This window comes from Mobula birostris, chromosome X (assembly GCF_030028105.1).
Source record: "Mobula birostris isolate sMobBir1 chromosome X, sMobBir1.hap1, whole genome shotgun sequence".
In the NCBI taxonomy this organism is placed as follows: Eukaryota; Metazoa; Chordata; class Chondrichthyes; order Myliobatiformes; family Myliobatidae; genus Mobula; species Mobula birostris.
The window spans coordinates 19,668,185-19,694,031 of NC_092402.1; the positions used below are offsets into that span (position 1 = coordinate 19,668,185).

Below are 25,847 nucleotides of genomic sequence, written 5' to 3' on the forward strand. Positions count from 1 at the left end.
AGTTTAAGATGTTTATTTTTTGTCTTCTGCATTAGTGTGTCAGTAGAAATGAGCAAGTTTTAGATTTCCAAACATTCATTTTCCCAGTATTTTAATATTACAAAGAATTTTCCGTATTTCATTAAAGAAAGTAGCATATTAAGTAATAGACCACTTTTCAAATGAAAACTTATTTATTTTGTAGGTATACAGCCCAGTGCAGGATTAAACAAAGATAACAAACAGGATGCTAATGATCAATAACATAATGCGTTGAATGAATTAAACTGATTAACTGAAACAGAAATGGGTGTAAAAGGAATCAAACTGGGTGAAGGACAACTAAACTAAAAGGTAAGGGTGTGGCAGATGTTTAACCTTCAAATCATCAATTCTTACACCATGGCAAGATTGAGCATAATATAGCAACAAGACACAAGGTGGTCATCCTGCATCAACAAGGTCTTTCTCAAGCAGAAATTTCACAGCAGACAGGAGTTTCAAGATGTGCTGTCAAAGCTCTTCCGAAGAAGCACAAAGAAATGGGCAAGGTTGAGGATCAAAAAATGCAGTGGTCGGCCACAGAAACTGAGTTCAACAGATGGGAGATACATCAAACTGACATCCCTTCTAAATCGGAAGACCAGCACTGCCATCAGCTCTGAACTCACAGAAACCACTGGAATCCAAACACATCCCTCTATAGCAGCGGTCCCCAACCACCGGGCCGCAAAGCATGTGCTACCGGGCCGCGAGGAAACGATATGATTTGGCGATATGAGTCAGCTGCACCTTTCCTCATTCCCTGCCACGCCCACTGTTGAGCTTGAATGCACGCGAGGTTATTAACAGCTCGTCATCCATGTCAGCTTGGGAAGGAGATCAAGTCCTCGAGCTTGCAAATGATGGCAGGCTGGAAAGTATGTCTGACATAACTTCTCTGCCGGCATCACAAACACAAAATAATCTGCAGATGCTGCGATCAAAGCACCACACACAACACGCTGGAGGATCTGCCGGCATTCCGGATCAAAGTCAAGGCTAAGTATCCTGAGATAGCCACGAACGCACTGGAAACATTGCTTCCATTTCCAACATATCTCTGCAATGAATGCATCAAAAACTAAATTGCGGAATAGACTGGACATAAGGAACCCCCTTCGAGTATCACTGTCTCCCATCATCCCTTGATGGGACCGACTTTTTGCAGGGAAACAAGCCCAGGGCTCCCACTGATTCAGCGATATTGGTGTGTTGCAATGATTTTATATGTTCATACGGGGAAGATACGTGCTGTGTGTTTAATATCCAAACGTTACTTAAAATGTTATGATGCTATTGACTTATATAACCATATAACAATTACAGCACGGAAACAGGCCATCTCTGCCCTTCTAGTCCGTGCCGAACGCTACCCTCAACTAGTCCCACCGACCTGCACTCAGCCCATAACCCTCCATTCCTTTCCTGTCCATATATCTATCCAATTTTTCTTTAAATGGTAATATCGAACCTGCCTCTACCACTTCTACTGGAAGTTCATTCAACACTTACTTCAAGCTCCCCTGTCCTCCCCTGATAATTGACTTATCACTATACCTGTATTCATGCGAGGAAAATATGCGCTGTGTGTTTAATATTAAATTCGTTAGATAAACCCTTTTAGAAACAAAATTGAGTGTATTAACCACATATCATCTATATTCCGGTCGTGATTAACCTCCCCAAGAAAAAAATCGCCAAAAACGATTTGTAGAAAAAAATTGGAACGTACACGCATGCGCACTGGTGCCCGCGCAAGGCTTCATGGTCATGGTAGTTTTTTGGGGTAAACAACATATTTGACTGCTACTCTTGTCCGTTGGCAACCCTACCACCCCACCCGGTCGCCGGTCCGCAAGAATATTGTCAATATTAAACCGGTCCGCAGTGCAAAAAAGGTTGGGGACCCCTGCTCTACAGTCCGGAGTAGTCTTGTTAGAAGTGGTTTTCATGGAAGAATTGCTACCAAAGACAATTCTTCAGAAGTGGAAACAAAGCCAAGAGACTCACAAAAACACAAGGACTGGGATGTTGAACAATGGCAGCAAGTGCTCTGGACTAACGAGTCAAAATTTGAAATTTTTGGCTCAAACAGATGGCAGTTTGTCTGTAGAAGAGCTAGAGAGTGCTACATGGATGACTGTCTACAGCCAATAGGGAATCACGATGGAGGTTCCCTGCAGGTCTGGGGCTGCATTTCTGCAAATGGAGTTGGTGACCTAGTCAGAATTAATGGAATCCTCAATGCTGAGAAGTTGTCTAGGATCGAAGCTGTCTAGGATTACCTGGAGAGATAAAAGCAAGTGAAACAGCCAAAGTCAGCAGAAAAATAGTGGCAAGTTCTCCAGGGTGATTGGAACAACCTCCCAGTCAATTTTCTTATATAACTGTATGCCTGAGGGAACTGATGAAATTTTAAGGACAAAAGGTGGTGACACCAAATATTGATTTGATTTAGTTTTTTACTGTTTACTGCTCTTTGTAGTAATTTTTTTGATATTTAGAAACTGTTCATTTCGGTATTTCGGTATTTTTGATAGGATCTTCGCTTAACAATTTTTTTACAGGTGCCCAAGACTTTTGCATAGTACTGTATATGTGTGTGTATATTTATTTATATACAATGGTTTCTGGTTAATTGGGCCAGCTGCTTATTTGGGATAACACTAAAGAACAAAAACTAATCAAGAAAATAGCCACAATTCCCTTCGTTTATTGGGACACTGTGTTGCTTAGTTGGGTCAGGAGACTGTTGCTAGACAGTTTCTAACTCATATCAGTTGCATGCACTTGTATGGCGGTAGGTGCTTAGAGCGAACAGTTTTTAAATAGCATCAGTTGCGTGTATTTGTCTTCATAAAGCAGTAACTGATAGTTGGAGAGAAATAGCAGTAAGACAATTCAGAACTGTTTTGCTCACTGTGGTTTCAAGCATTCAGGCTTAGAGATGTGAAATTGAGTGAAGATAAAATGATTTCACTACTTCAGCAAGTTAGGAACTATGAATAATTTGAAGGTTTCGACAATCATCTTCAATGTTACAATGAAAATGAAGATTTGGAGGATACAATTGTCAAAGACATTGTATGACAGAAGGTCCATTATCTGCACTGGGTGTCTGTACTGATTTTGTTCATTTACAGTCAATCGAAATAACATAGCAGTGTACACTGGATGAATTCCTCTGTCAACAGCTATTAGGAACTAATACCCAGTTTGATAGTACTGTTGTAGTATTAGTGATGTTCTAATTTGTTCTGTGTTTCATTTAAGTACATAATTTGTTACTCATTTAAATGGTAGTTTGGCTTTTTTATACCTTTTTATTTCCATGAAACTTCAGATAATTGGGGCAGCCGCTTAACTGAGCCAAAATGTACTGGTCCCAATGTGTTCCAATTAACCAAAATCCACTATATTTCTTATTATAATTAAAAATAATTAATAGTGCATTTTATGCATTGCACTGTACTGCCGCCACAAAATAAACTTCACAACATATGTCAGTGATAATAAACCTGATTCTGATTCTAATCTGCAGTCTCTTGTGTTTCAAATGGTCATATCAGCCTCCAACTGTGCCAGCCAGTTGTATAGGATTGCTCTCCTTCCAGGATTGCGTAGAATTTAGAACATTACAGCACAATACGGACCGTTCAGCCCAAAATGTTGTCCAGACCTTTTAACCTATTCTAACATCAATCTAACTCTTCCCTCTATTTTTCTTTCATCCATGTGCCTATCTTAGAATTTCTTAAATGCCCCTGATGTATCTGCCTCTACCACCACCCCTGGCAGGGTGCTTCACGCACTCACCACTCTGAAAAAGCTTACCTCTGACATCCCCTCCTACACTTTCCTCCAATCCCCTTAAGATTATGCCCCCTCATATTAGCCACTTCCATCCTAGAGAAAAAGTACCTGCTTGTCCACACGATCTCTGCCTCTTATCATCTTGTACACCTCTATCAAATCACCTCTCATCATCCTTCGGTCCAAAGAGAAAAGCCCTAGCTTGCTCACCCTATCCTTATAAAACAGGGATTACTCCAGGGTCTCCAGGAATTAGAGGAATCATCCAGACTGTGATGGGGCAAACCAGGAGTGACAGGAAACATTAATCCTCGGACTGTGATCATTGATACAAATTGACACTTTCGGTATGCTTCATTGTTTGATGTATGTGTGACAAATAAAGTGAACATTTAATCTTTAAAACAATGTATTATTGAAGCATTTTCTCTAAACTCTTTTGGTTGGAATTTAAGAAGCACTCACTTAGATATCAATAAGTGTTGAGTTTATGTTAGGCATGGGAAGGCAAAGCACTGTAAGAATGGACATGTTAGTTAGCCAATGACAGGAGTGCAGGGACAGAGCAGTCCAAGATGGGAGGCTATGTGATGAAACCTCTGAGTTTAATACCTTCTTAGGGCTTACCAATACAGTGGTGCCAATGAACAAAAGAATCACATGAGGTGTTTAATACCATAGCAAAAGAAGAGAAAGCAAACTAGAGGGCAATGTGGGAGAAAAGAGTTAGATTGATCTTGGAGTAGGTTAAAGGGTCAGCACAGTATTGTGGGCTGAAGGTCCTGTGCTCTACTATACTGTTCTATGCTTTGTATTCTAGGAAAGAGAATTGTATTGTTACATTGGATATTGGCAGGTGCCCAGTTTCCATTCTGTGGAATCCTCATCTCTGGGCCAATTACATCTTGATCAATTTCATCTTCCTTCCTGATGTGGTTAATATCAACGTTGTTCTTCACTGTGGGACTTGGCTTCTCACAAAAATACCTTAGTGAAAACATGTGTCAGACAGGTGAGTAATGATTCATGACCAAAGAAGCACCCTCTGAATGCATGGACATATACACTCTGTTCCCGCTTTTTTAGTTACCTCCTATTTTACCTAATAAAGTAGTCACTGAGTGTATGTTTGAGGTCTTCTGCTGCTGTAGTCCATCCACTTCAAGGTTTGACATGTTGTGAGTTCAAAGGTGCTCTTCTGCACACCACATGTGGTTATTGAGTTACTGTCACCTTCCTGTCAGCTTGAAGCTGTCTGGCCACTCTCCTCTGATCCCTCATTAATAAGGCGTTTTCACCCACAGAACTGTCGCACTCACTGGATGGCTTCTATTTCTTGCACCATTCTCTGTAAATTCTAGAGACTGTTGTGTATGAAAATCTCAGGAGATCATCCATTTTCTGAGATACTCAGACCACTCTGTAGGAGCCATGCCTCTGTTCTCTATTTGCTTTGTATTCTGTGTAACGCGTTTATTATGTTTATTATGGTAACCAGTCATATTAGCCAAAGTGTGGCAAAAGTGAAGGGAATAAGTTACATATTCTTGCTTGTTTCAAGGCAGTCTGTAGCTTGGGACTGGCAGAGGTCATATGTTTGCTGTCCACTTAATATCACCGAGAAGACGCTCAATTGCTATTAAAGGATTTGTCTCTTTAGAACAATCATTTCATTGGAGCTTAGGGTGAATCATGCATGTATAACAACCCCGTGTCGGTCGCAAACTAGCAGCAATTGTTTTGTTTTGATTTTAAATTAGTTTTGCCACTACATTTTTTGTCAGCAAAGATTTCAAGTTATATCAAATGACATCAGCATTCAGATGTGTCTGAGAAATTAGAAGCCTTGCAGCTTGAAGCAGCTTGTGACAAGTAATGACCTTTTGTTGATTCCTCCTGTGTGTTTGGGTTTGAAACACAGTTTTGAATAGTCAAACGTTGCCATGTCCAACTGGGTTTGCCTGGAAAGCTGTATAGTGGTGTTTGCCTGAAGTGTTTGACCACTTGGTTCTGTTTGAAAAGCTGAAAAATTGAAATATTGCTTCCATTGTTGAAAAGCTGATTTGAACTACCATTGTTTTGTCTCGTTTGAACACTTGGAAGACAAAATTAGATCATCTAGAAGCAGTGACCTTGAAGCTAAGAGAGAAATTAAACAATCATGCAGTTCCCTGGGGGAAATAAAAATATTTATGAAGACAAAGAACAGGCTGGGACTGCATATAAAGTTGAAGACAGCGTGTCTAACATGCATACAGCCAGTTCTGTTGCTAGCAGAACATCCTGTGCGTCTGATACCACATCGGTATGCATTAGAATGGAAGCCATTTTAGCTGAGTTATATGTAAGACAACAAATATTGTGGGATAAACACGATTCAGAAAGAAAAATGACAATGCTGGATTGAAGAGCAAATTTGAAGGATGATGGAGGAGCTTTAGTTGCATGAACAAGGGGTAGTTCAGGGTGTTCATTCTCAGCCTGCATCGAGAAGGTACTCTGAACCTATGCCATATCCAATAGCACAAGGTGCTTCTGAGAATATTGATTTATAGTATGATGACACTCAGGTTTCAGGTGATAAGGGTTTAAATGCTGTGCTGGAGGCCAGAAGGAAATAGCAAGCTCAGTGATGCAACAACAACATCTCTGCCTAAAAGAGAGATTCAAATCTTTGGCGGCATTCATTTACGAGGTCTTTCAAGAATAATATTGAGGGCAACACTGAAGATTATGATGGCCGTCTCTATTTTCTCAAACACCTAGACAGCTTGTCAAAAGTTGCCACTAGGTTGGTCTGGAGGAAGGATATCTAGAGGCCCAAGCTTTACTGCGGAAACATTTTAGTGATGAGCACAAGATAGCTGCGGCCTACGCAGAAAAGACTCTTTCTTGGCCACATATCAGTCAGTAGACATGAAAGCTCTTCAAGACTACATTCTTTTTTCTTAGAAGTTGTTGCAATGCAATGGAAGATGTACAGGACATGCATGAGTTGAACATGCCTGCCAATATGAAGATTGTCGTAAATAAGTTGCCTGATGAACTTGGAGAATGAAGATCAGTAGCGTATGAGCTTGGTGAACGCAGCAGGCCAGGCAGCATCTCTAGGAAGAGGTACAGTCGACGTTTCGGGCCAAGACCCTTCGTCAGGACTAACTGAAGGAAGAGTTAGTAAGAGATTTGAAAGTGGCAGGGGGAGGGGGAGATCCAAAATGATAGGAGAAGACAGGAGGGGGAGGGATGGAGCCAAGAGCTGGACAGGTGATTGGCAAAAGAGATATGAGAGGATCATGGGACAGGAGGCCCACGGAGAAGGAAAAGGAGGAGGGGGAAAAACCCAGAGGATGGGCAAGGGGTATAGTCAGAGGGACAGAGGGAGAAAAAGGAGAGAGAGAGAACGAATGAATGTGTATATATAAATAAATAATGGATGGGGTACGAGGGGGACACCTCCCTCCCCTTTCTAGATCTTTCTGTCTCTATCTCTGGAGACAGCTTATCTGTTGATGTCTACTATAAGCCTACTCATTCTCACAGCTATCTGGACTTCTCACCCTGTCTCTTGCAAAAATGCCATCCCCTTCTCGCAATTCCTCCGTCTCCGCCGCATCTGCTCTCAGGATGAGGCTTTTCATTCCAGGATGAGGGAGATGTCCTCCTTTTTTAAAGAAAGGGGCTTCCCTTCCTCCACCATCAACTCTGCTCTCAAACGCATCTCCCCCATTTCACATACATCTGCTCTCACTCCATCCTCCTGCCACCCCACTAGGAATAGGGTTCCCCTGGTCCTCACCTACCAGCACACCAGCCTCCGGGTCCAACATATTATTCTCCGTAACTTCCGGCACCTCCAACGGGATCCCACCACTAAGCACATCTTTCCCTTCCCTCCCCCCCCCCCCCCCCCGCTTTCCGCAGGGATCACTCCCTACGCGACTCCCTTGTCCATTCGTCCCCCCCATCCCTGCCCACTGATCTCCCTCCTGGCACTTATCCTTGTGAACAAGTGCTACACATGCCCTTACACTTCCTCCCTCACCACCATTCAGGGCCCCAGACAGTCCTTCCAGGTGAGGTGACACTTCACCTGTGAGTCGGCTGGGGTGATATACTGCGTCCAGTGCTCCTGATGTGGCCTTCTATATATTAACGAGACCTGACACAGACTGGGAGATCGTTTTGCTGAACACCTACATTCTGTCTGCCAGAGAAAGCAGGATCTCCCAGTGGCCACACATTTTAATTCCACATCTCATTCCCATTCTGACATGTCTATCCACGGCCTTCTCTATTGTAAAGATGAAGCCACACTCAGGTTGGAGGAACAACACCTTATATTCCGTCTGGGTAGCCTCCAACCTGATGGCATGAACATTGACTTCTCTAACTTTCGCTAATGCTCCACCTCCCCCTCGTACTCCATCCATTATTTATTTATATACACACATTCTTTCTCTCTCTCTCCTTTTTCTCTCTCTGTCCTGACTATACCCCTTGCCCATCCTCTGAGTTTTTTCTCCCTCCCCCTTTTCCTTCTCCCTGGGCCTCCTGTCCCATGATCCTCTCATATCTCTTTTGCCAATCACCTGTCCAGCTCTTGGCTCCATCCCTCCCCCTCCTGTCTTCTCCTATCATTTTGGATCTCCCCCTCCCCCTCCCACTTTCAAATCTCTTACTAGCTCTTCCTTCAGTTAGTCCTGACGAAGGGTCTCGGCCTGAAACGTCGACTGTACCTCTTCCTAGAGATGCTGCCTGGCCTGCTGTGTTCACCAGCAACTTTGATGTGTGAAGCAAGATGTTCACCCTTAACCACTTGTAATAGCTGAGTGATTTATATTCTACAAAAGGAACCACTGAAAAGATGAAAGCCTTTCTGAATACATTGCAACTGCACAAACTTTCGCAGTATTGTGACTTTAGAGATGGACTTTCTGATGCATTAAGGGGCAGGCTTGTATGTGGCATGCATAGTCAAAGCACTCAAAAGAGACTACTATCTGAAAGAGACCTAACCTTAGAATGGACATTGACCATTGCAATATTGTTAGAGACTGCAGCAAAGGATGCAGCAGAACTGCAGGAAAGCAAGTTAGAGTGTGGAATGCACAAAATGTCCCTGAGTGGTGGAAAAAGCCAAAGATGTTATCAATGTGGCAAATCCTCTCATGATGCGCATGACCGTTGGTTCTAAGAAAAAGCTTGCAGAAAGTGCCACAGGCAAGGTCACATAGAGAGAGTGTGCAAGACAGACAAAAAGCACAACTGAATGAAAAGTCTAACACCAAAACTAAGCAAATGCATAAAGTCATTGAATGTAAAACTGAATCAGACCACAGAATCTGACAAAGGTGAACTGTCATGCCTGGAACTACAGAGAATAACTGAAGCAGATCACAAAATCATCTGGATCACAATGTACCTGTCCGGTGTAAAATTGAAAATGGAGCTGGATACAGGGTCAGCTTTGACCATAATTCCAGAGGCTGACTACAACAGCCTATTTTTTTAAGATGCCATTAGAGAAGACCTCAGTGATGCTAAAGACTTAGACAGGTGAAAAAGTGTCCCAAAGGCAAACTGAAAGTATTTGTGACGTATGGAGGCCAAATACAACAGTTAGAGCTTTATGTGTTGAAAAGTGGAGGGCCAGCACTTTTCAGACATGAATGGTTGAGAAAAATCCAACTAGACTGGCACTCAGTCAAAGCTCTCAGTGTGACATCAACAGGCAACTATAACCAGAAACTGTCACAGCTGCTTAATGCTATTGAGATGTTGAGAAGGGGATTGGTAAACTCAAAGGCATGAAAGCCAGAATTGAACTGGATGAAACAGCAATGCCAAGCTTCTATAAAGTTCGTCCAGTGCCTTATGGACTATGTCCTAAAGTGGATGCTGAAACTGCAGAGCTTAGAGGCATCTGGAATTCTCACCAAGGTTGAGTGGAGTGATTGGGCCATGCCCATTGCCCCGGTGATTAAGAAAGGGAAGGCTGGAACCGTTTCCCTATGTGAGGATTTCAAGGTGAGCATCAACCCAGTGCTGCGTACTGTGCAGTATCCCCTGCCACAAAGAAGACATTTTTGCATCTTTGTCAGGCAGGGAGAGGTTTTTCAAAGATTGACTTATCACAAGCCTATCTGTAAATGGTGATTGAGGAGTCAAGTAGGAAGTTCCTCACAATCAACACTGTTCCAGTATAATCATCTTGTCTTTGGCATCACATCAGCTCCAGCGACTTGGCAAAGTGCAATGGGCCAAGTGCTCCAAGATATCCCAGGAACATAATGTTACCTTGATGACATCATCATGACTGGCAAGAATGCTGGAGCACCTCCAGAAAGTGCTTACCAGGCTGAGTGAGTATTGTGTACGCACAAAGAGAGAAAAATCTGACATTTCAAGAATGAAATTTTTATGTTGTGGACATGTCATTGACAGACATGGCTTATATAAGTCACAAGATAATATTGAAGCAGTGCTACAGGCACCCAAAACAGAAAAAATGTCACAACTCAGGTCATACTGGGCCTTGTAAACTACCACCTCCGGTTTCTCCCAAACATCGCTACAGTGTTGCACCCATTGAATGCCATGTTGCAAACAGGAACAAAGTGCGAATGGTCAGGAAGATGTGAAAGAGCATTCAAGGAAACAAAGAGACTAATAACATCCGATCAGCTGCTCACCCATTAGGATCCATCTCTGCGCACCAGACTGGCGTGTGGTGTGTCCTCTTATGGCATTGGTGCCAATTTGTTACACACTGTGAAAGATGGATCTGAACGCTCGATTGGATTTGCTTCAAGATCACTGACCAGCACAGAACGTAACTATGCACAGATAGACAGAGACACCCTTAGTCTGGTATGGGGAATAAAGAAGTTCCACCACCACCCTTACGGACAGAAGTTTATTCTGGTGACAGAGCACCAGCCCCTTGCATCCGTTTTCAATCCCAGGAAGGGAATTCCAGTGATGACTGCTACCCAGTTACAATGTTGGGCACTGTTCCCAGGAGCCCACTCTTATGACAGAGAGTTCAACGGTACCAAACAACACAGCAATGCTGACCGTTTGTCATGTCTTCCACTTGGCAACAGAAGAAGAAAAGTCTTCATTCTGTGATCCAGCAGGGGTGTTCCACACAGCATTGGTGGACCAGTTGCAAATTGTGAAATACAAAGGGAAACAAGGAATGACCCAACATTTTCAAAAGTCTATGAAATCGCCATGCAAGGATAGCCAGCTCATGGTAACCCTATGTTTTCAGAGATCTCAGCAAGACAAGACCAACTGTTGGTAGGTCAAAGAATGCAGTCGTGTGGATCTTGTGTTGTAGTTCCCTTTAAACTGTATACTAGAGTGTTACATAATCTGCATGTTGGACACCTGGGTACAGTCAAGATGAAGAGTCTCACCCGAAGCTATGTGTGGTGGCTGGGAATAGATAGACAGATTGAAAACTTGGCCAAAAGCTGTTTGGGATACCAAAAAGTTCAAAATAAATCCCCACAAGCACCGTTATACCAGTGGGAGTGGCATCAACACCATGGCAAAGAGCTCATATTGGCTTTGCTGGGCCATTGCTGTGGATGCTCATGCGATGTGGCCAGAGGTTATACCAATGAAGTCAATCACCTCAGCAAAGACTGTCTCCACCCTGAGGACTATCTTCACCAGAAATGGCTTACCCAAACAAATTATGAGTGACAATGGACCACAATCCGCGTCAGAAGAATTCCGACTGTTCATGAAGAAAAATGGCATCAGATATTTCAAGTCAGCTCCTCATCACCCAGCAACAAATGGGTTAACTGAAAGGTTTATCCAAACCTTTGAGAAGTCCATTAAAGTGATAGACAAGGAGGAGATTTCTCTTCAGCAAAAGGTGGACAGCTTCCTTTTCATGTATCGGAACTTTGTTCATGTGACGACAAATCAAACACCTGCAAAGCTATTCATCAGCAGGAACTGAGACCTTGCATAGACCTCCTGAAACCAGATCTATGGAGGGAAGTACAGAATGAACAGCTCAGCCAATTGCTAAGTGACGCAGCAAGGAGCTTCTTAATTGGGGAGGATGGCCTAGCACATGATTACCAAGAAGATAAGTGGACACCTGGTAGGATAGCTACAAGAACTGGACCACTGATGTAGACAGTGGATGTTGGAGATCAGGCATGGAACTGTCATATGGACCAGATACTGGATGCTCAACTAAAGAACACACCTGAGTCGATTACATCCAACAAGATGGACACATTACAGTCACTGAACTTACTTCTCAGTGATGATCATATCACTGACAGCAACGTGACATGGGAAACCGAGAATGCTGTCTTAGACAAGGCACCTACCAAACCCAATGCCACTCCTCAGGCCCAGAGGTGTGATCCTGAAAGAAACAGAGCGCCACCCAAAAGACTGAACCTTTAGAACTGCGAAGTTAGTCATGGACTGTTACTGTGAATGCATGTTTATTTGAATTATGGGTTTATGAAAGGAAAATTTAATGTTTTGTACATATACAGTTTTAAATTGCATTAATCTAAAGGGGGAAGAGGTGTAACGTATGGATCTATTTCTTTTAGAGCATTGAACCCCCACCTCAGCACTACGTATTGATCTGTTGTCTGTGCATCTGGTGTTGTCTACACACGGGCATTGTCCTGTCTCTCTCTCTCTCTCGTTGCAATGTGAATACACCAGTTAAAGCCATCTCCCACATGCATGCTTTTATTGAATTGATATGTCGTTGTGCATAGACACAACACAACCGTAAGGTTATTTTCAATACATTGTTGATTTTATTGAAAGACAAGTGAAGATTGCTACACATTCAGTGTTTGGGAAAGTATACGATGCTACTTCGGCAGCATTAAGTAAAGGTGTGATCAAAACTGGATCATAAGTTCAGTCTAAGGCTAAAGGAGGCAGCTTTGTCACCACTGTGACTACTGTGGAAAGGGAAACTGAGCCTGGAGCTGATGAAAAGAGTGCAGGTTTGAATCAAGCCATGAATGAATTAAGCACAGCAGCAAGTACCATCATGGTACCTAATGGTCTTACAGGGGCTGGTGATCATGATTGTAACCTTCCTATAATTCCAGTTCAGCTGAAGTTTAAGAAGAGTAACAAGTCTGTTATGCTTTCCTAAATCAAGGAAGTACAGCAGTGTTCTGCGCAGAAAGCCTCATGATCAAACTCAACCTTACAGGAAAAAGAACACGCATTCTCTTATGCATCATGGATCAAGAGAAGTTTGTGAGTAGCTACATTGCCTCAGGATTGGAAGTGGCTGGCTTGCACAGTGAAACTATTGTTAACTGCCTTACATAGGAGTGTATGTCTGTCTACAAAGGGATCATTCCTCATTAGAAAGATCTTCAGGAATGGTCTCACCAGAAGCATGTTTAGTTGCAGTAAATTGATTCAGAAATTGAGCTGCTGAGAGGGGTGAATGTGCCGATGGCATTGGAGCCATTGCAAGTGACTCACAGTTTTAATGATGGACCCTATGCAATCAGAAAAATTCTGGTTTGGACTATTAATGGACCATTGAAAGGAGATTATGGTGGTGGAAGAGACTACACTCAGATAGAGCTGACAGATAAAAGGATTCACAAACAAGGGAAAACCTGCAGATTCTGGAACTCCGAGCGACAAACACAAAATGCTGGAGGAGCTCAGCAGGCCAGACAGCATCTATGGGAAAAAGTAAAGTCGACGTTTCAGGCTGAAACTCTTCGGCAGGACTTCAGAAGTTAATAGGGTTTCAGTTTTGCGCATGAATGAGCTTTGGCAGCAATGATTCAAAACAGATTTTCCTGAATGCACTCACGAGGGATAACCTGGTTTGGCAAGAAAAGAGCACAATCCAGGATAGACTGCTTACAAAAGAGAACATTTGTTTAAATGTTGAGATTTCATGTCTCCTATAGCATGTTGTTGTAATTATTACATTATAATAATTGGGGGCTGAAATGTAGGAGCCATGCCTCTGTTCTCTATTTGCTTTGTATTCTGTGTAACGCGTTTATTATGTTTATTATGGTAACCAGTCACATTAGCCAAAGTGTGGTATGAGCTATGGCAATAAGTTACGCATTCTTGCTTATTTCATGGCAGTTTGTGGCTTAGGACTGGCGGAGGTCATATCTTTTGCTGACCACTGAGATAATGCCCAATAATGCTTAATTGTATGTTTGCTGATAGCTAATAAAGGATTCAACTTTTTGGAACAATCATTTCATTGAGCTGAGGGTGTGTCATGCAAGTATAACAACCCCTTGACGGTTGCAGGCTAGCGACAATTGTTTAGTCTTGAGTTTGGATTAGCTTTGCTGCTACACACCCTGTCTGGTACCAATAATCATTCCACGGTCAAAGTCACTTAGATCACATCTCTACCTCATTCTGATATTTGATAAGAACAACAACTGCACCTCTTGACCATGTCTGCATGCTTTAATGCATTGAGTTGCTGCTACATGATTAGCTGATTAGATATTTGCATTAATGAGCAAGTGTACAGGTGGTCTGAATAAAGTGACCATTGAGTGTTATTTGTTAGTGAAGGGAATTTCCTTTCCTTATGTAGGAGAACTCCAGGCCCACAGCAATGTGCTTAACGCTTCAAGGCCCCGTAAAATGACAGAGATAAATCCAATTACACATGGTCAGTAAATGTTGACTTTGACATCTGCATTGACATCCTATCTGAATAGGATACCCATTTCAATTTGACTTCACATTCCCATTCTGATATGTCTGTCCATGGCCTCCTTTTCTGTCATGTTGAGGCCATACTCAAGTTGGAGGAGCACACCTCATATTCTGTATGGTATCTTCCAACCTGGTAGCATGAATGTCAATTTCTCCAATTTATGGTAATTTCTCCCTTCTTCTTTCTCTCTTTTTCAACTTCCCATTTTGGTTCCCTTCTCACCTGTTCTCTTCTTTTCACCAGCTCATCACCTCCTTTTGGTGCTCTTCTTCTTTCCCTTTCTCCCATGGTCCACTGTCCACTGTCCTGTCCTTGTTATTCGGCCCTTTTACCTGTCACCTGCCAGCTTTTTACTCCATCATCCCTCCTCCACACAGCCACCTGCCCCCTCACCTTGTCTCACCTATCACCTGTCAGCTTGTACTCCTTCCCCTCCCCCCCCACACCTTCTTATTCTGGCTTCTACCTCTTTCCTTTCCAGGTTTCGACCTTTCCCCTCCATACCTGATCTCCTCAGCATTTTGCTCAAGAATCCTAGCATCTGCAAAATCTCTTATGTTTAGAAAATACTGGAAAGACACTGCATGCAGCACCTTTCCCTGATATTCTTGTTCATTTTTCTATTAGTTCCTTGAGAAATTTAAACTTTTTGATGGATGTTGGCATAGTATTCAAATGTATTTTACAGTGGCCAGCCTGGGTTGGACACAAAAGATTAAAAGCACAAGAAGGAATTAATCAAAATGTCAGGAGAAAAAAAAAACCCTACATCTTACCGAAGCTTGTCGGTGTGTGTTTGACAGAATATTGTGCACCTTCACTTTATTCTTGTCCACCTTTGTGAAGTCAACCCACAGCTCCTTTGTTCTAGAATCATTTGGACCGTAGCTTCTGGATACATAATAGTTATGGTCATCTTCCTGAAAGATAGGAATACAATAAAGCTTCATGATTGCTGGAAGCAATCCAAATGCCATGGGCTTGAATCTCTTCAGTTACAATACTCTGTATTATACTACTACTACTACTAATAATAATAATAATAATAATAATAATAATAAACATAAGTGCTTTATTGATCCCAAGTGGGAAATTCCTTTGTTACAGCAGTAACATTTAAAAGCACACTAAGCAGTGTGCAGACTTAACTGATAATAAAGTACAGAATTATAATATACACAATAACTGTGCAATAATAATAATAAAGCAGAGACTATTGTACTATGATGTGTGTTCTCCTGTCGCACAGAGATGAACTATTACATTTGTTAAGAAAGGTTCTGTATAACGATCTTTGTGACAGTGGAGCTGAATGAGTCTTTGCGAAAGGGGTGGAGGGGCTCTGCTGCTTATTCAGTAGGTTATGGAGAGGATGTGTCAGATTGTCCATCATGGGTAACAGTTTGTTTAGTGACCTCCTCTCCATCACTAACTCAAAAGATTCCAGGTTGTAGCCAAGAACTGATCCAACCTTCTTGATGAGTTTATTTAGTCTTTTTGCATCACCAGCACTGGTGCTGTTCCCCCAACATAAAGCCGCAAAGAGGATTGCACTCGCTACAACAGACTGGTAAAAGATCTCCAACATCCTGCTGCACACATTGAAGGATCTCAGCTTCCTTAGAAAACAAAGTCTGCTTATCCCCTTCTTGTAAGCAGCCTTGGTGTTGGTTTTCCAGCCAAATCTGTTGTCGGGGTGAACACCCAAGTATTTGTACTCCTCCATCACTGCAACCTCTTCTCTCAGAACGTATACAGGACTTGTCACAGTCCTCTTCCTCCTAAAATCAATCACCATATCCCTGGTTTTGGCCACATTCAGAAGCAGATGATTCCTCTCTCACCACTCCACAAACTTGTCCACCAGTCCTCTGTACTCCAACTCTTGCCCATCCCCAATACACCCAGCCACCACAGAGTCATCAGAGAACTTCTGCAAGTGACAAGACTAGATTTGTACTGAGAGTCTGAGATGTACAGTGTGAACAGAAATGGAGACAGGACAGTCCCTCATGGCACTCCAGTGCCACTCACCACCACCTCAGACAGAGAACTACACAGTCGTACAAACTGGGGTCTATCTGTCAGGTAGCTAGTAATCCAGGAGATAGTGAATTTGTCTACGCCTGTCCTTTGCAGCTTCTCACTCAGAAGTGGCTGGATTGTATTGAAGACACTAGAGAAATCACTCAAAGCACTGTGAGCAATTCTGGGCAGTGCATCTTAGGTATGGTATGTTGGTCCTGGAAGGAGTGCAAGGCTGACTTAACAGAATGATCCAATGGAGATGATACAACATTCCTCACCCGTAACAGAACTGAGGGATGTCAAAGCAAAATACTGCAGATGCTAGTGATATAAAATCAGAAAATTCTGGAGCAACACACACAAAATGCTGGAGGATCTCAGATAGTCGGGTTAGTAGTCAGCTTGTGTTAATAGCAACATAGCAAGGGCCAATAAAAGAAGTGAGATTTAAGTGTTGGGCCATTGTTGGAGTGGTCAGGCTTTGGATCAACAGGCTTAGATGAGAACAGGTGCAGGATAGAACTTAAGTTTGAGAGGTATAACAAGTGCAGGCAGGACAGTAGCTCAAACAGTAGAATGCTCTTCTTGTGAGATGTGAGATTTCAGGGTACCTAATGGACTTTCTGATGTCTATATCTGCAGGAAGTGCACCAACTTCAGGTACCAATTAACAAGGTGAAGGAACTGGAGGTGGAGTTGGTTGTACTCAGGACCAACTGGGAGGATGAAAACCTCATAAATGAGACTATTCCTGAGATAGTCACACATAGAGTGCAGGTTTCTAATAGTAGATGGGTGACCACCAGGAGAAGTAAGTGAAGTAAGCAACCAGTGCAGGGTTTCCCTGAGGGCATTCCCCTCAACAGGTTTGCCAGAGATGTTGAGGAGGGTTTAAACTAATTTGACAGAGGAATAGGAACTGGAATGATAGGGCTGTGGATGGGACAGTTGGTTCACAAGTCAATACAGTGTGTGGTGAGACTGAGGAAGGACAGGCAGATGACAGTGCAAAATTGCAGTTAGTGGGCTAAGTTGAAGTGTGACAGGGGGGCAAAATCAAAATGAGTGATGAATACAGGAAACCGCAAGGATAAGAAGACTCTAATGGGAGCTATATACAGGTCCCCAAGCAGTAGCCAGGATGCGGAATATAAATTTCAACGGGAATAGAAAAGGCATGTAACAAGGTCAATGTTACAACAGTCATGGGGAATTTCAACATACAGGTAGATTGGGGAAATCAGGTTGGTGCTGGATCCCAAGAGGGGGAATTTGTAGAATGCCTACAAGATGGGTTTTTAGAATAACTTATGGTTGAGCCCACTAAGTGAAAGGTAATTCTGGATTTGGTGCTGTGTGATGAACCAGATTTGATTAGGGAACTCAAGGTAAAGGAACACTTGGAGACAGTGATCATAATATGATAGTTTTTCGCCCTGCACTTTGAGAGGGAGAAGATAAAGTCAGACATATCAGTATTACAGTGGAGTAAAGGGAATTACAGAGATATGATAGAGAAGCTGGCTAAAGTTGTTTGGAAGGGAACACTAGTAGGGATGATGGCAGTGGCTGGAGTTTCTGTGAGCAGTTTGGAATGTGCAGGATAGATACATTCCAAAGATGAAGAAGTATACTAAAGGGAGGGTGAGGCAACCATGGGTGATATGTGGAAGTGCATGATAAAATAGACCAAAATCATCATGGTTTCCTGAAGGCAAAATCTTGTCTGACAAATCCTTAGAAAATTTATTGAAATTCTTTGAGGAAATAACAAGCAGGATAGACAAAGGAGAGTCGGTGAACTCTTACTAACTCTTCCTTCAGTTAGTCCTGATGAAAGGTCTCGGCCTGAAACGTCGACTGTACCTCTTCCTAGAGATACTGCCTGGCCTGCTGCGTTCACCAGCAACTTTGATGTGTGTTGCTTGAATTTCCAGCATCTGCAGAATTCCTGTTGTTTGAGAGTCAGTGAATGTTGTTTACTTGGATTTTCAGAAGGCCTTTGATTAAGTGCCATACATGAGGCTGCTTAGCAATATTAGAGCCCATGGTATTACAGGAAAGATTCTAGCATAGATAAAGCAGTGATTGATTGGCAGGAGGCAAGGAGTCAGAATAAAGGGAGCCTATTCTGTTTGGCTAGATAGAAAGGCCTAGATAGAGTGGATGTGGAAAGGATGTTTCCCATAGTGGGTGAGGCCAGGACCAGAGAGCATAGACTCAGAATAGAGGGCATAGAACAGAGATGAGAAGGAATTTCTTTAGCCAGAGGCTGGAGAATCTGTGGAATTCATTGGCATGGGATGGCTGTATATTTAAAGAGTGGGTTGAAAGGTTGTTGGTTAGTCAGGGCGTCAAAGCATACGGGGAGAAGGCAGGAGAATAAGGTTGAGATGGATAATAAATTAGCCATGATAAAATGGTGGAGCAAACTTGATGGGCTGAGTGGCCTAATTCTGCTCCTCTGTATTATGGTCAGACAGCATCTATGGAGGGGAATAAACAATTAACGTTTCGGGCAAAGACCCTTCATCAGGGCTCATGACCTGATGACATGAACGTCAAATTCTCTATCATCTGGTAATTTCTTCCCCTGTCCTCCTTCTCTCTTTTTCCATTCCCTATTCTGGCTCCCTTCTCATATCTTCCCTTCTCCTCATCTGCCGATCTGGTGCTGCTCCTCCTTCCCTTTTTCCCATGGTCCACTCCCCTCACCTATGAAATTCCTTCTTCAACCTTTTCCATCTAACACCTCCAGCTTCTCACTTCATTTCTCCCTCCCCCACTCACACACCCACCAACTTTCTCCCTCATCTAGCTTCACCTATCACCTGTTTCACCTACTGAGTACTACTTCTCCTCCCTCTCCCTTCTTATTCTGATACCTCCCCACTTCCTTTCCTGTCCAAATGAAGGACTTCAGCTTGAAACATTGACTGCTTGTTCTTCTCCTTCGTTGCTGCCTGACCTTTTGAGTTCCTCCAGCATTTTGTGTGTGTGTGTTGTTCAAGATTTTCAGCACCTGCAAAGTCTCTTTTGTTTTGAAAATGCTGGAAAGACACATTGTGTCATGTGGCATCTATAGACAGAGAAATAGGCATTTCCTTCTCTTCCATTCTGTTTCATGAGTTTGATCTTCTCCCATCTATTCCTGTTTCCTGAAAATCGCTTCTCTCTGATGTCCTTGTCCTACCATAGCAATATCTCTCCATTCACTAGCACTGCCCGACATCACACAGCTCTGCTAAGTAGCCATCTGCAAGCAAAGACAAGTTGGTACTTTCCCCAACAGATATTCCACAGTCTCTAGCCCCCATGTTAAAATCGATTCCTAAATATGAGGATGAAAGTCCACTTTCACAAATGGCTAATACAACCCAAATGAAATGAAAGCTGAACATCCTTGGCACTCTTAACGACAGGTACATATCCCAGTACAAACCAATGACCTAATTCAGAGGGCACAGCATCAGAGTAGAAGGTCGTTCCTTTAAAACAGAGATGAGGAGAAATTTCTTTAGCCAGAGTATGATGAATCTGTGGAATTCATTGCCATAGAGGACCATGGAGCCAAGTCAGTGGGTATATTTAAGGTGGAGATTCTTGATTAGTAAGGGTGTCAAAGGTTACGAGAAGAAAAGAGGAAAATGGGATTGAGAGGGATAATAAATCAGCCATGATGGAATGGTGCAGCATATTTGAATAGCCTAATTCTGCTCCTATGTCTTATGCTCTTACGGACAGTGGCAATCAACCTGGGGTATGAAGAAGGTCTCCTGAAATCTGGGGTGAGAGGCTTAATTGGGATATAATCTACACATAAATTACTTTACAGGGAGAGAAGTCAGACTGTACCTGACCTACAAAACTGATTCCCTAAATGATATTCAAATGGAACAATGTGACTGATTAAAACAGAGCCACACAGAAGCTGGGAATTATCCAAGTCTTTTTTTTCACACAGCCAACCTCCAGGAGAGAGAAAGTCCAGATGAATCCAAGAGAATCCAAGAGGGGATCTCACTCTCCTGACATAGTGTTTTATATCTTTTCAACACAAACATAAATGGTTAACTACGGTTTCAATTGCTGGGATCATCTACTTAACTTTATGATTTGGAATGTAGTCAGATAAATTTACAGAATTAAATATTTTCAATTACAGCCCATCCCAACTAGCAGAACCATTTTGAATATTCAATACTGCCGTCTGTTCCAAAAACCTCTGAGCACAAACTCCGGACACCCAAAGTGCACCCCTTTTGTTGTAGTGATGAGGGACAGCTCCACAAATATACAACTAACTAGATGGTTAAGTGACAAAACAGATCCTGTCTCAAACTGCCTTAAGTGCATTAAGTGGCAGCGATACACATTTCACTACGTGCTAATGGCAGGAACATTCATACAGTTATAGAGCACTAAGCACAGAAACAGGCCATAGGTCCATCTACTCTGTGCCAAACTATTATTCTGCCTCATCTCATTGACCTGCACTTGGACCATGGTCCTACATACCCCTCCCATCCATGTACTTATCCAAACCTTTCCTAATTGTTGAAATCAAATCTGCGTCCACCACTTCCATTGGCAGCTCGATCCATACTATCACCACTTTCTGAGTGAAGAAATTCCCTCCTGAGTTCTCCCTAAAGATTTCACCTTTCACCCTTAACCCATGACCTCTAGCTCTAATCTTACAAACCTCAATGGAAAAAAGCCTACTTCTATAAAACCATAAGAAATAGGAGCAGGAGCAGGCCATCCAGCCCATCGAGCCTGTCCCGCCATTCGATAAGATCGTGGCTGATCTGTCCGTAAACTCAGCTCCATTTACCTGCCTTTTCCCCATAACCCTTAATTCCCTTACTATGTAAAAACCTATCTAACTGTATCTTAAATAAATTTAGTGAAGAAGCCTCAACTGCTTCCCTGGGCAGAGAATTCCACAGATTCACCACTCTCTGGGAAAAACAGTTTCTCCTCATCTCTGTCCTAAATCTTGTCCCCTGAATCTTGAGGCAATGTCCCCTAGTTCTAGTCTCACCTACCAATGGAAACAACTTTCTTACTTCTATCTTATCTGTCCCTTTCAAAATGTTATATGTTTCAATAAGATCCCCTCTCATTCTTCTGAACTCCAGAGAGTATAGTCCCAGGCGACTCAATTTTTCCTCATAGGTTAACCCCTTCATCCCTGGAATCAACCTGGTGAACCTCCTCTGCACCGCCTCCAAAGCCAGTATATCCTTCCTCAAGTATGGAGACCAGAACTGCACACAGTACTCCAGGTGCAGCCTCACCAGTACCCTGTATAGTTGCAGCATGACCTCCCTGCTCTTGAACTCAATCCCTCTAGCAATGAAGGCCAACATTCCATTTACCTTCTCAATAACCTGTTGCACCTGCAAGCCAACTTTTTGCAATTCATGAACAAGCACTCACAAGTCCCTCTGCACAACAGCATGCTGCAATCTTTCACCATTTAAATAATAATCTGCTCTTCTATTATTCCTTCCAAAGTGGATGATCTCGCATTTACCAGGAAGCTGAGAAGCAGGACCTCCAGGGTAGTAATCTCGGGATTGCTACCTGTGCCACGTGCTAGTGAGGGCAAGAATAGTAGGATCAGGCAGATGAATGTGTGGCTGAGAGACTGGTGCAGGGGGCAGGGCTTCAGATTCTTGGATAATTGGGATCTCTCCTGGGGGAAGTATGACCTGTTCAAAAAGGACAGGTTACACCTGAACCCGAAGGGGACCAATATCCTGGCGGGAAAGTTTAATAGAGCTGTTAGGGAGGGTTTGAACTAATTTGGCAGGGGGATGGGAACCGGAATGACAGAGCAGAGGAAGAGGAAAACAGAAATAAATCTAAGATAGTGAGCAGTAAAGATGTCAGGAAAGATGTCTGGCATGGTTCCGGAGGACTGGAAGATTGCAAATGTCACTCCGCTATTTAAGAAGGGGGCAAGGAAGCAAAAAGGAAATTATAGACTTGTTAGCTTGACATTGGTGGTTGGGAAGTTGTTGGAGTCGATTGTCAAGGATGAGGTTACAGAGTACCTGGAGGCATATGACAAGATAGGCAGAACTCAGCATGGATTCCTTAAAGGAAAATCCTGCCTGACAAACCTATTGCAATTTTTTGAGGAAATTACAAGTAGGCTAGACAAGGGAGATGCAGTGGATGTTGTATATTTGGATTTTCAGAAGGCCTTTGACAAGGTGCCGCACATGAGGCCATTTAACAAGATAAGAGCCCATGGAATTACAGGAAAGTTACATACGTGGATAGAGCATTGGCTGATTGGCAGGAAACAGAGAGTGGGAATAAAGGGATCCTATTCTAGTTGGCTGCCGGTTACCAGTGGTGTTCCATAGGGGTCCGTGTTGGGCCCGCTTCTTTTTACATTGTACATCAATGATTTGGATTATGGAATAGATGGCTTTGTGGCTAAGTTTGCTGACGATACAAAGATAGGTGGAGGGGCCGGTAGTGCTGAGGAAACAGAGGGTCTGCAGAGAGACTTGGATAGATTGGAAGAATGGGCAAAGAAGTGGTAAATGAAATACAATGTTGGAAAGTGTATGGTTATGCACTTTGGCAGAAGTAATAAACAGGCAGACTATTATTTAAATAGGGAAAGAATTCAAAGTTCGGAGATGCAACGGGACTTGGGAGTCCTCGTACAGCATATCCTTAAGGTTAACCTCCAGGTTGAGTCGGTGGTGAAGAAGGCGAATGCAATGTTGGCATTCATTTCTAGAGGAATAGAGTATAGGAGCAGGGATGTGATGATGAGGCTCTATAAGGCGCTGGTGAGACCTCACTTGGAGTACTGTGGGCAGTTTTGGTCTCCTTATTTAAGAAAGGATGTGCTGACATTGGAGACGGTACAGAGAAGATTCACTAGAATGATTCTGGGAATGAGACGGTTAACATATGAGGAACGTTTGTCCGCTCTTGGACTGTATTCCTTGGAGTTTGGCAGAATGAGGGGAGACCTCATAGAAACATTTCGAATGTTGAAAGGCATGGACAGAGTGGATGTGGCAAAGTTGTTTCCCATGATGGGGGAGTCTAGTACAAGGGGGCATGACTTAAGGATTGAAGGGCGCCCATTCTGAACAGAAATGCGAAGAAACTTTTTTAGTCAGTGGGTGGTGAATCTATGGAATTTGTTGCCACGGGCAGCAGTGGAGGCTAAGTCATAGGGTGTATTTAAGGCAGAGATTGATAGGTATCTGAGCAGCCAGGGCATCAAAGGTTACGGTGAGAAGGTGGGGAAGTGGGACTAAATGGGAGAATGGATCAGCTTATGATAAAATGGCGGCGCAGACTCGATGGGTCAAATGGCTGACTTCTGCTCCTTTATCTTATGGTCTTATGGTCAGTTTAGTGTCATCAGCAAATTTTGCTATGCTACTCTCAGTCCCCTCTTCCAAATCATCAATGTAAATGGTAAACAGCTGCGGGGCCAGCACCGACCCCTGCAGCACCCCACTCACCACTGACCGCCAACCAGAGAAACACCCATTTATACCAACTCTCTGCCTTCTATTGGTTAACCAATCCACGATACATGCCAATACACTTCCTCCAACTCCATGCATCTGTATCTTATTTATAAGTCTCTTGTGTGGCACCTTATCGAACGCCTTCTGGAAATCCAAGTATTCTGGACCTGCCCAGAGCCTAGGGAGCTTTGATAACTGTTTACCAACACGTCCGCCAATTCCTTCAGCATCCTGGGATGCATCCAATCAGAACCAGGGGACTTATCTGCCTTCAGGCCCTCTAGTTTGCTCATCACTATCTCTTTAGTGATAGCAATTTTACTAAGGTCCTCACCTCCCATTTCGTCCATAACATCCTTCTTTGGCATATTAGATGTGTTCTCCACCGTGAAGACCAACACAAAATAGCCGTTCAATGCCTCAGCCATTTCCTTACCATCCAATATCAATTTTCCCTTCTCGTCTTCCAAGGGACCTACGTTGACTTTAGCCACCCTCTTCCACTTTATATATTTATAAAAAAATTTGCTACCTGTTTTTATATTTTGCGCTAATTTACTTTCATACTCTATCTTCCCTTTCCTTATTTCTTGTTTAGTTGTTCTATGTTGCTTTTTAAAGTTTTCTCAATCCTCCAGTCTCCCACTGCTCTTCGCGACTTTGCACACGAGCTTTTAATTTGATACTATCTTTTATTTCCTTAGTTATCCAAGGCAGAGGGCGAAAACCAAGGTTCGTGAAGTACTCATCAGGGACGTGTTGTCTGCAGATGACGTGGCATTGCCAACACACTCTGAAGAGCAACTGCAACGCCTCATGGACAGCTTCTCAAGAGCCTGCCAGGACTTCAGCTTGACCATCAGCCTGAAGAAGACCAAAGTGTTGGGCCAAGGCTTTGAGCACCCCCCTGCCATTACCATCAACAACTACGAGCTGGAGGTAGTTCACGAGTTTACATACCTTGGCTCCACCATCACGGACAGCCTCTCCCTAGACCCCAAGATCAACAGACGGATCAACATTTTCCAGGCTGACAAAGAGAGTCTGGGAGAACAGAAAGCTGATGACGCACACCAGGATTGCAGTCTACAGGGCCTGTGTCCTCAGCACTCTGCTTTACGGCAGAGAGACCTGGAGCATCCACTCCAGACAAGAGCGGCGTCTCAATGTCTTCCACCTTCACAGCCTGAGACGCATCCTGGACAGCACGTGGACTGACCGAGTCACCAACAATGAGGTCCTGGCCCACGCCCAGATACCCAGCCTCTTCACCCTGCTCCAACAACGCCGCCTCCGCTGGCTGGGCCACGTACACCGAATGGTTTCACTAGCCAGTAAGTATTATTTGGAAGCTATACTTTGTTCAGGTTTTATTTCCTGAAGACTGGTTCTCATTTTCAGTTAATCTGTAATTGTGTTATCCATAATATCATACCTCCAGAATGATCCCTTACAGGAAAGTACAGCTGAGAATCATTCAGCTCGATCCAGAGGATGTGACATCACTGATAATACCAGGATTTATTGCCCTTGAACTAAGTTATTTCGGGACAGTTCATGAACCAAAGGCTGTAGCTGGTAGAGCTGCTTCCTCACAGCTCCAAAGACTCAGGTTCAGTCTCATCTTTGGGCACTGTCTGCATGAAGTTTTCATAGTCCCCACCCCATTCTCCTCCTACACTTTCTGGTTTCATCCTATAATCCAGTTGGTAGGCCAAGTGGCTATTCTAAAT

The 25,847-nt window shown here is 43.2% G+C and overlaps 1 protein-coding gene across 2 annotated transcripts in view; it reads right to left on the reverse strand.

Moving 5' to 3' along the window:
* Positions 1-25,847, reverse strand: part of LOC140191385 (plexin domain-containing protein 1-like) — a 618,167-nt gene that overhangs the window by 384,098 nt on the left and 208,222 nt on the right. For both annotated transcript variants that reach the window (XM_072248762.1, XM_072248761.1), the window contains exon 3: positions 15,343-15,486. In XM_072248762.1, coding sequence (XP_072104863.1) covers positions 15,343-15,486 — 144 coding nt within the window. The remainder of the gene's footprint in view (positions 1-15,342; positions 15,487-25,847) is intronic.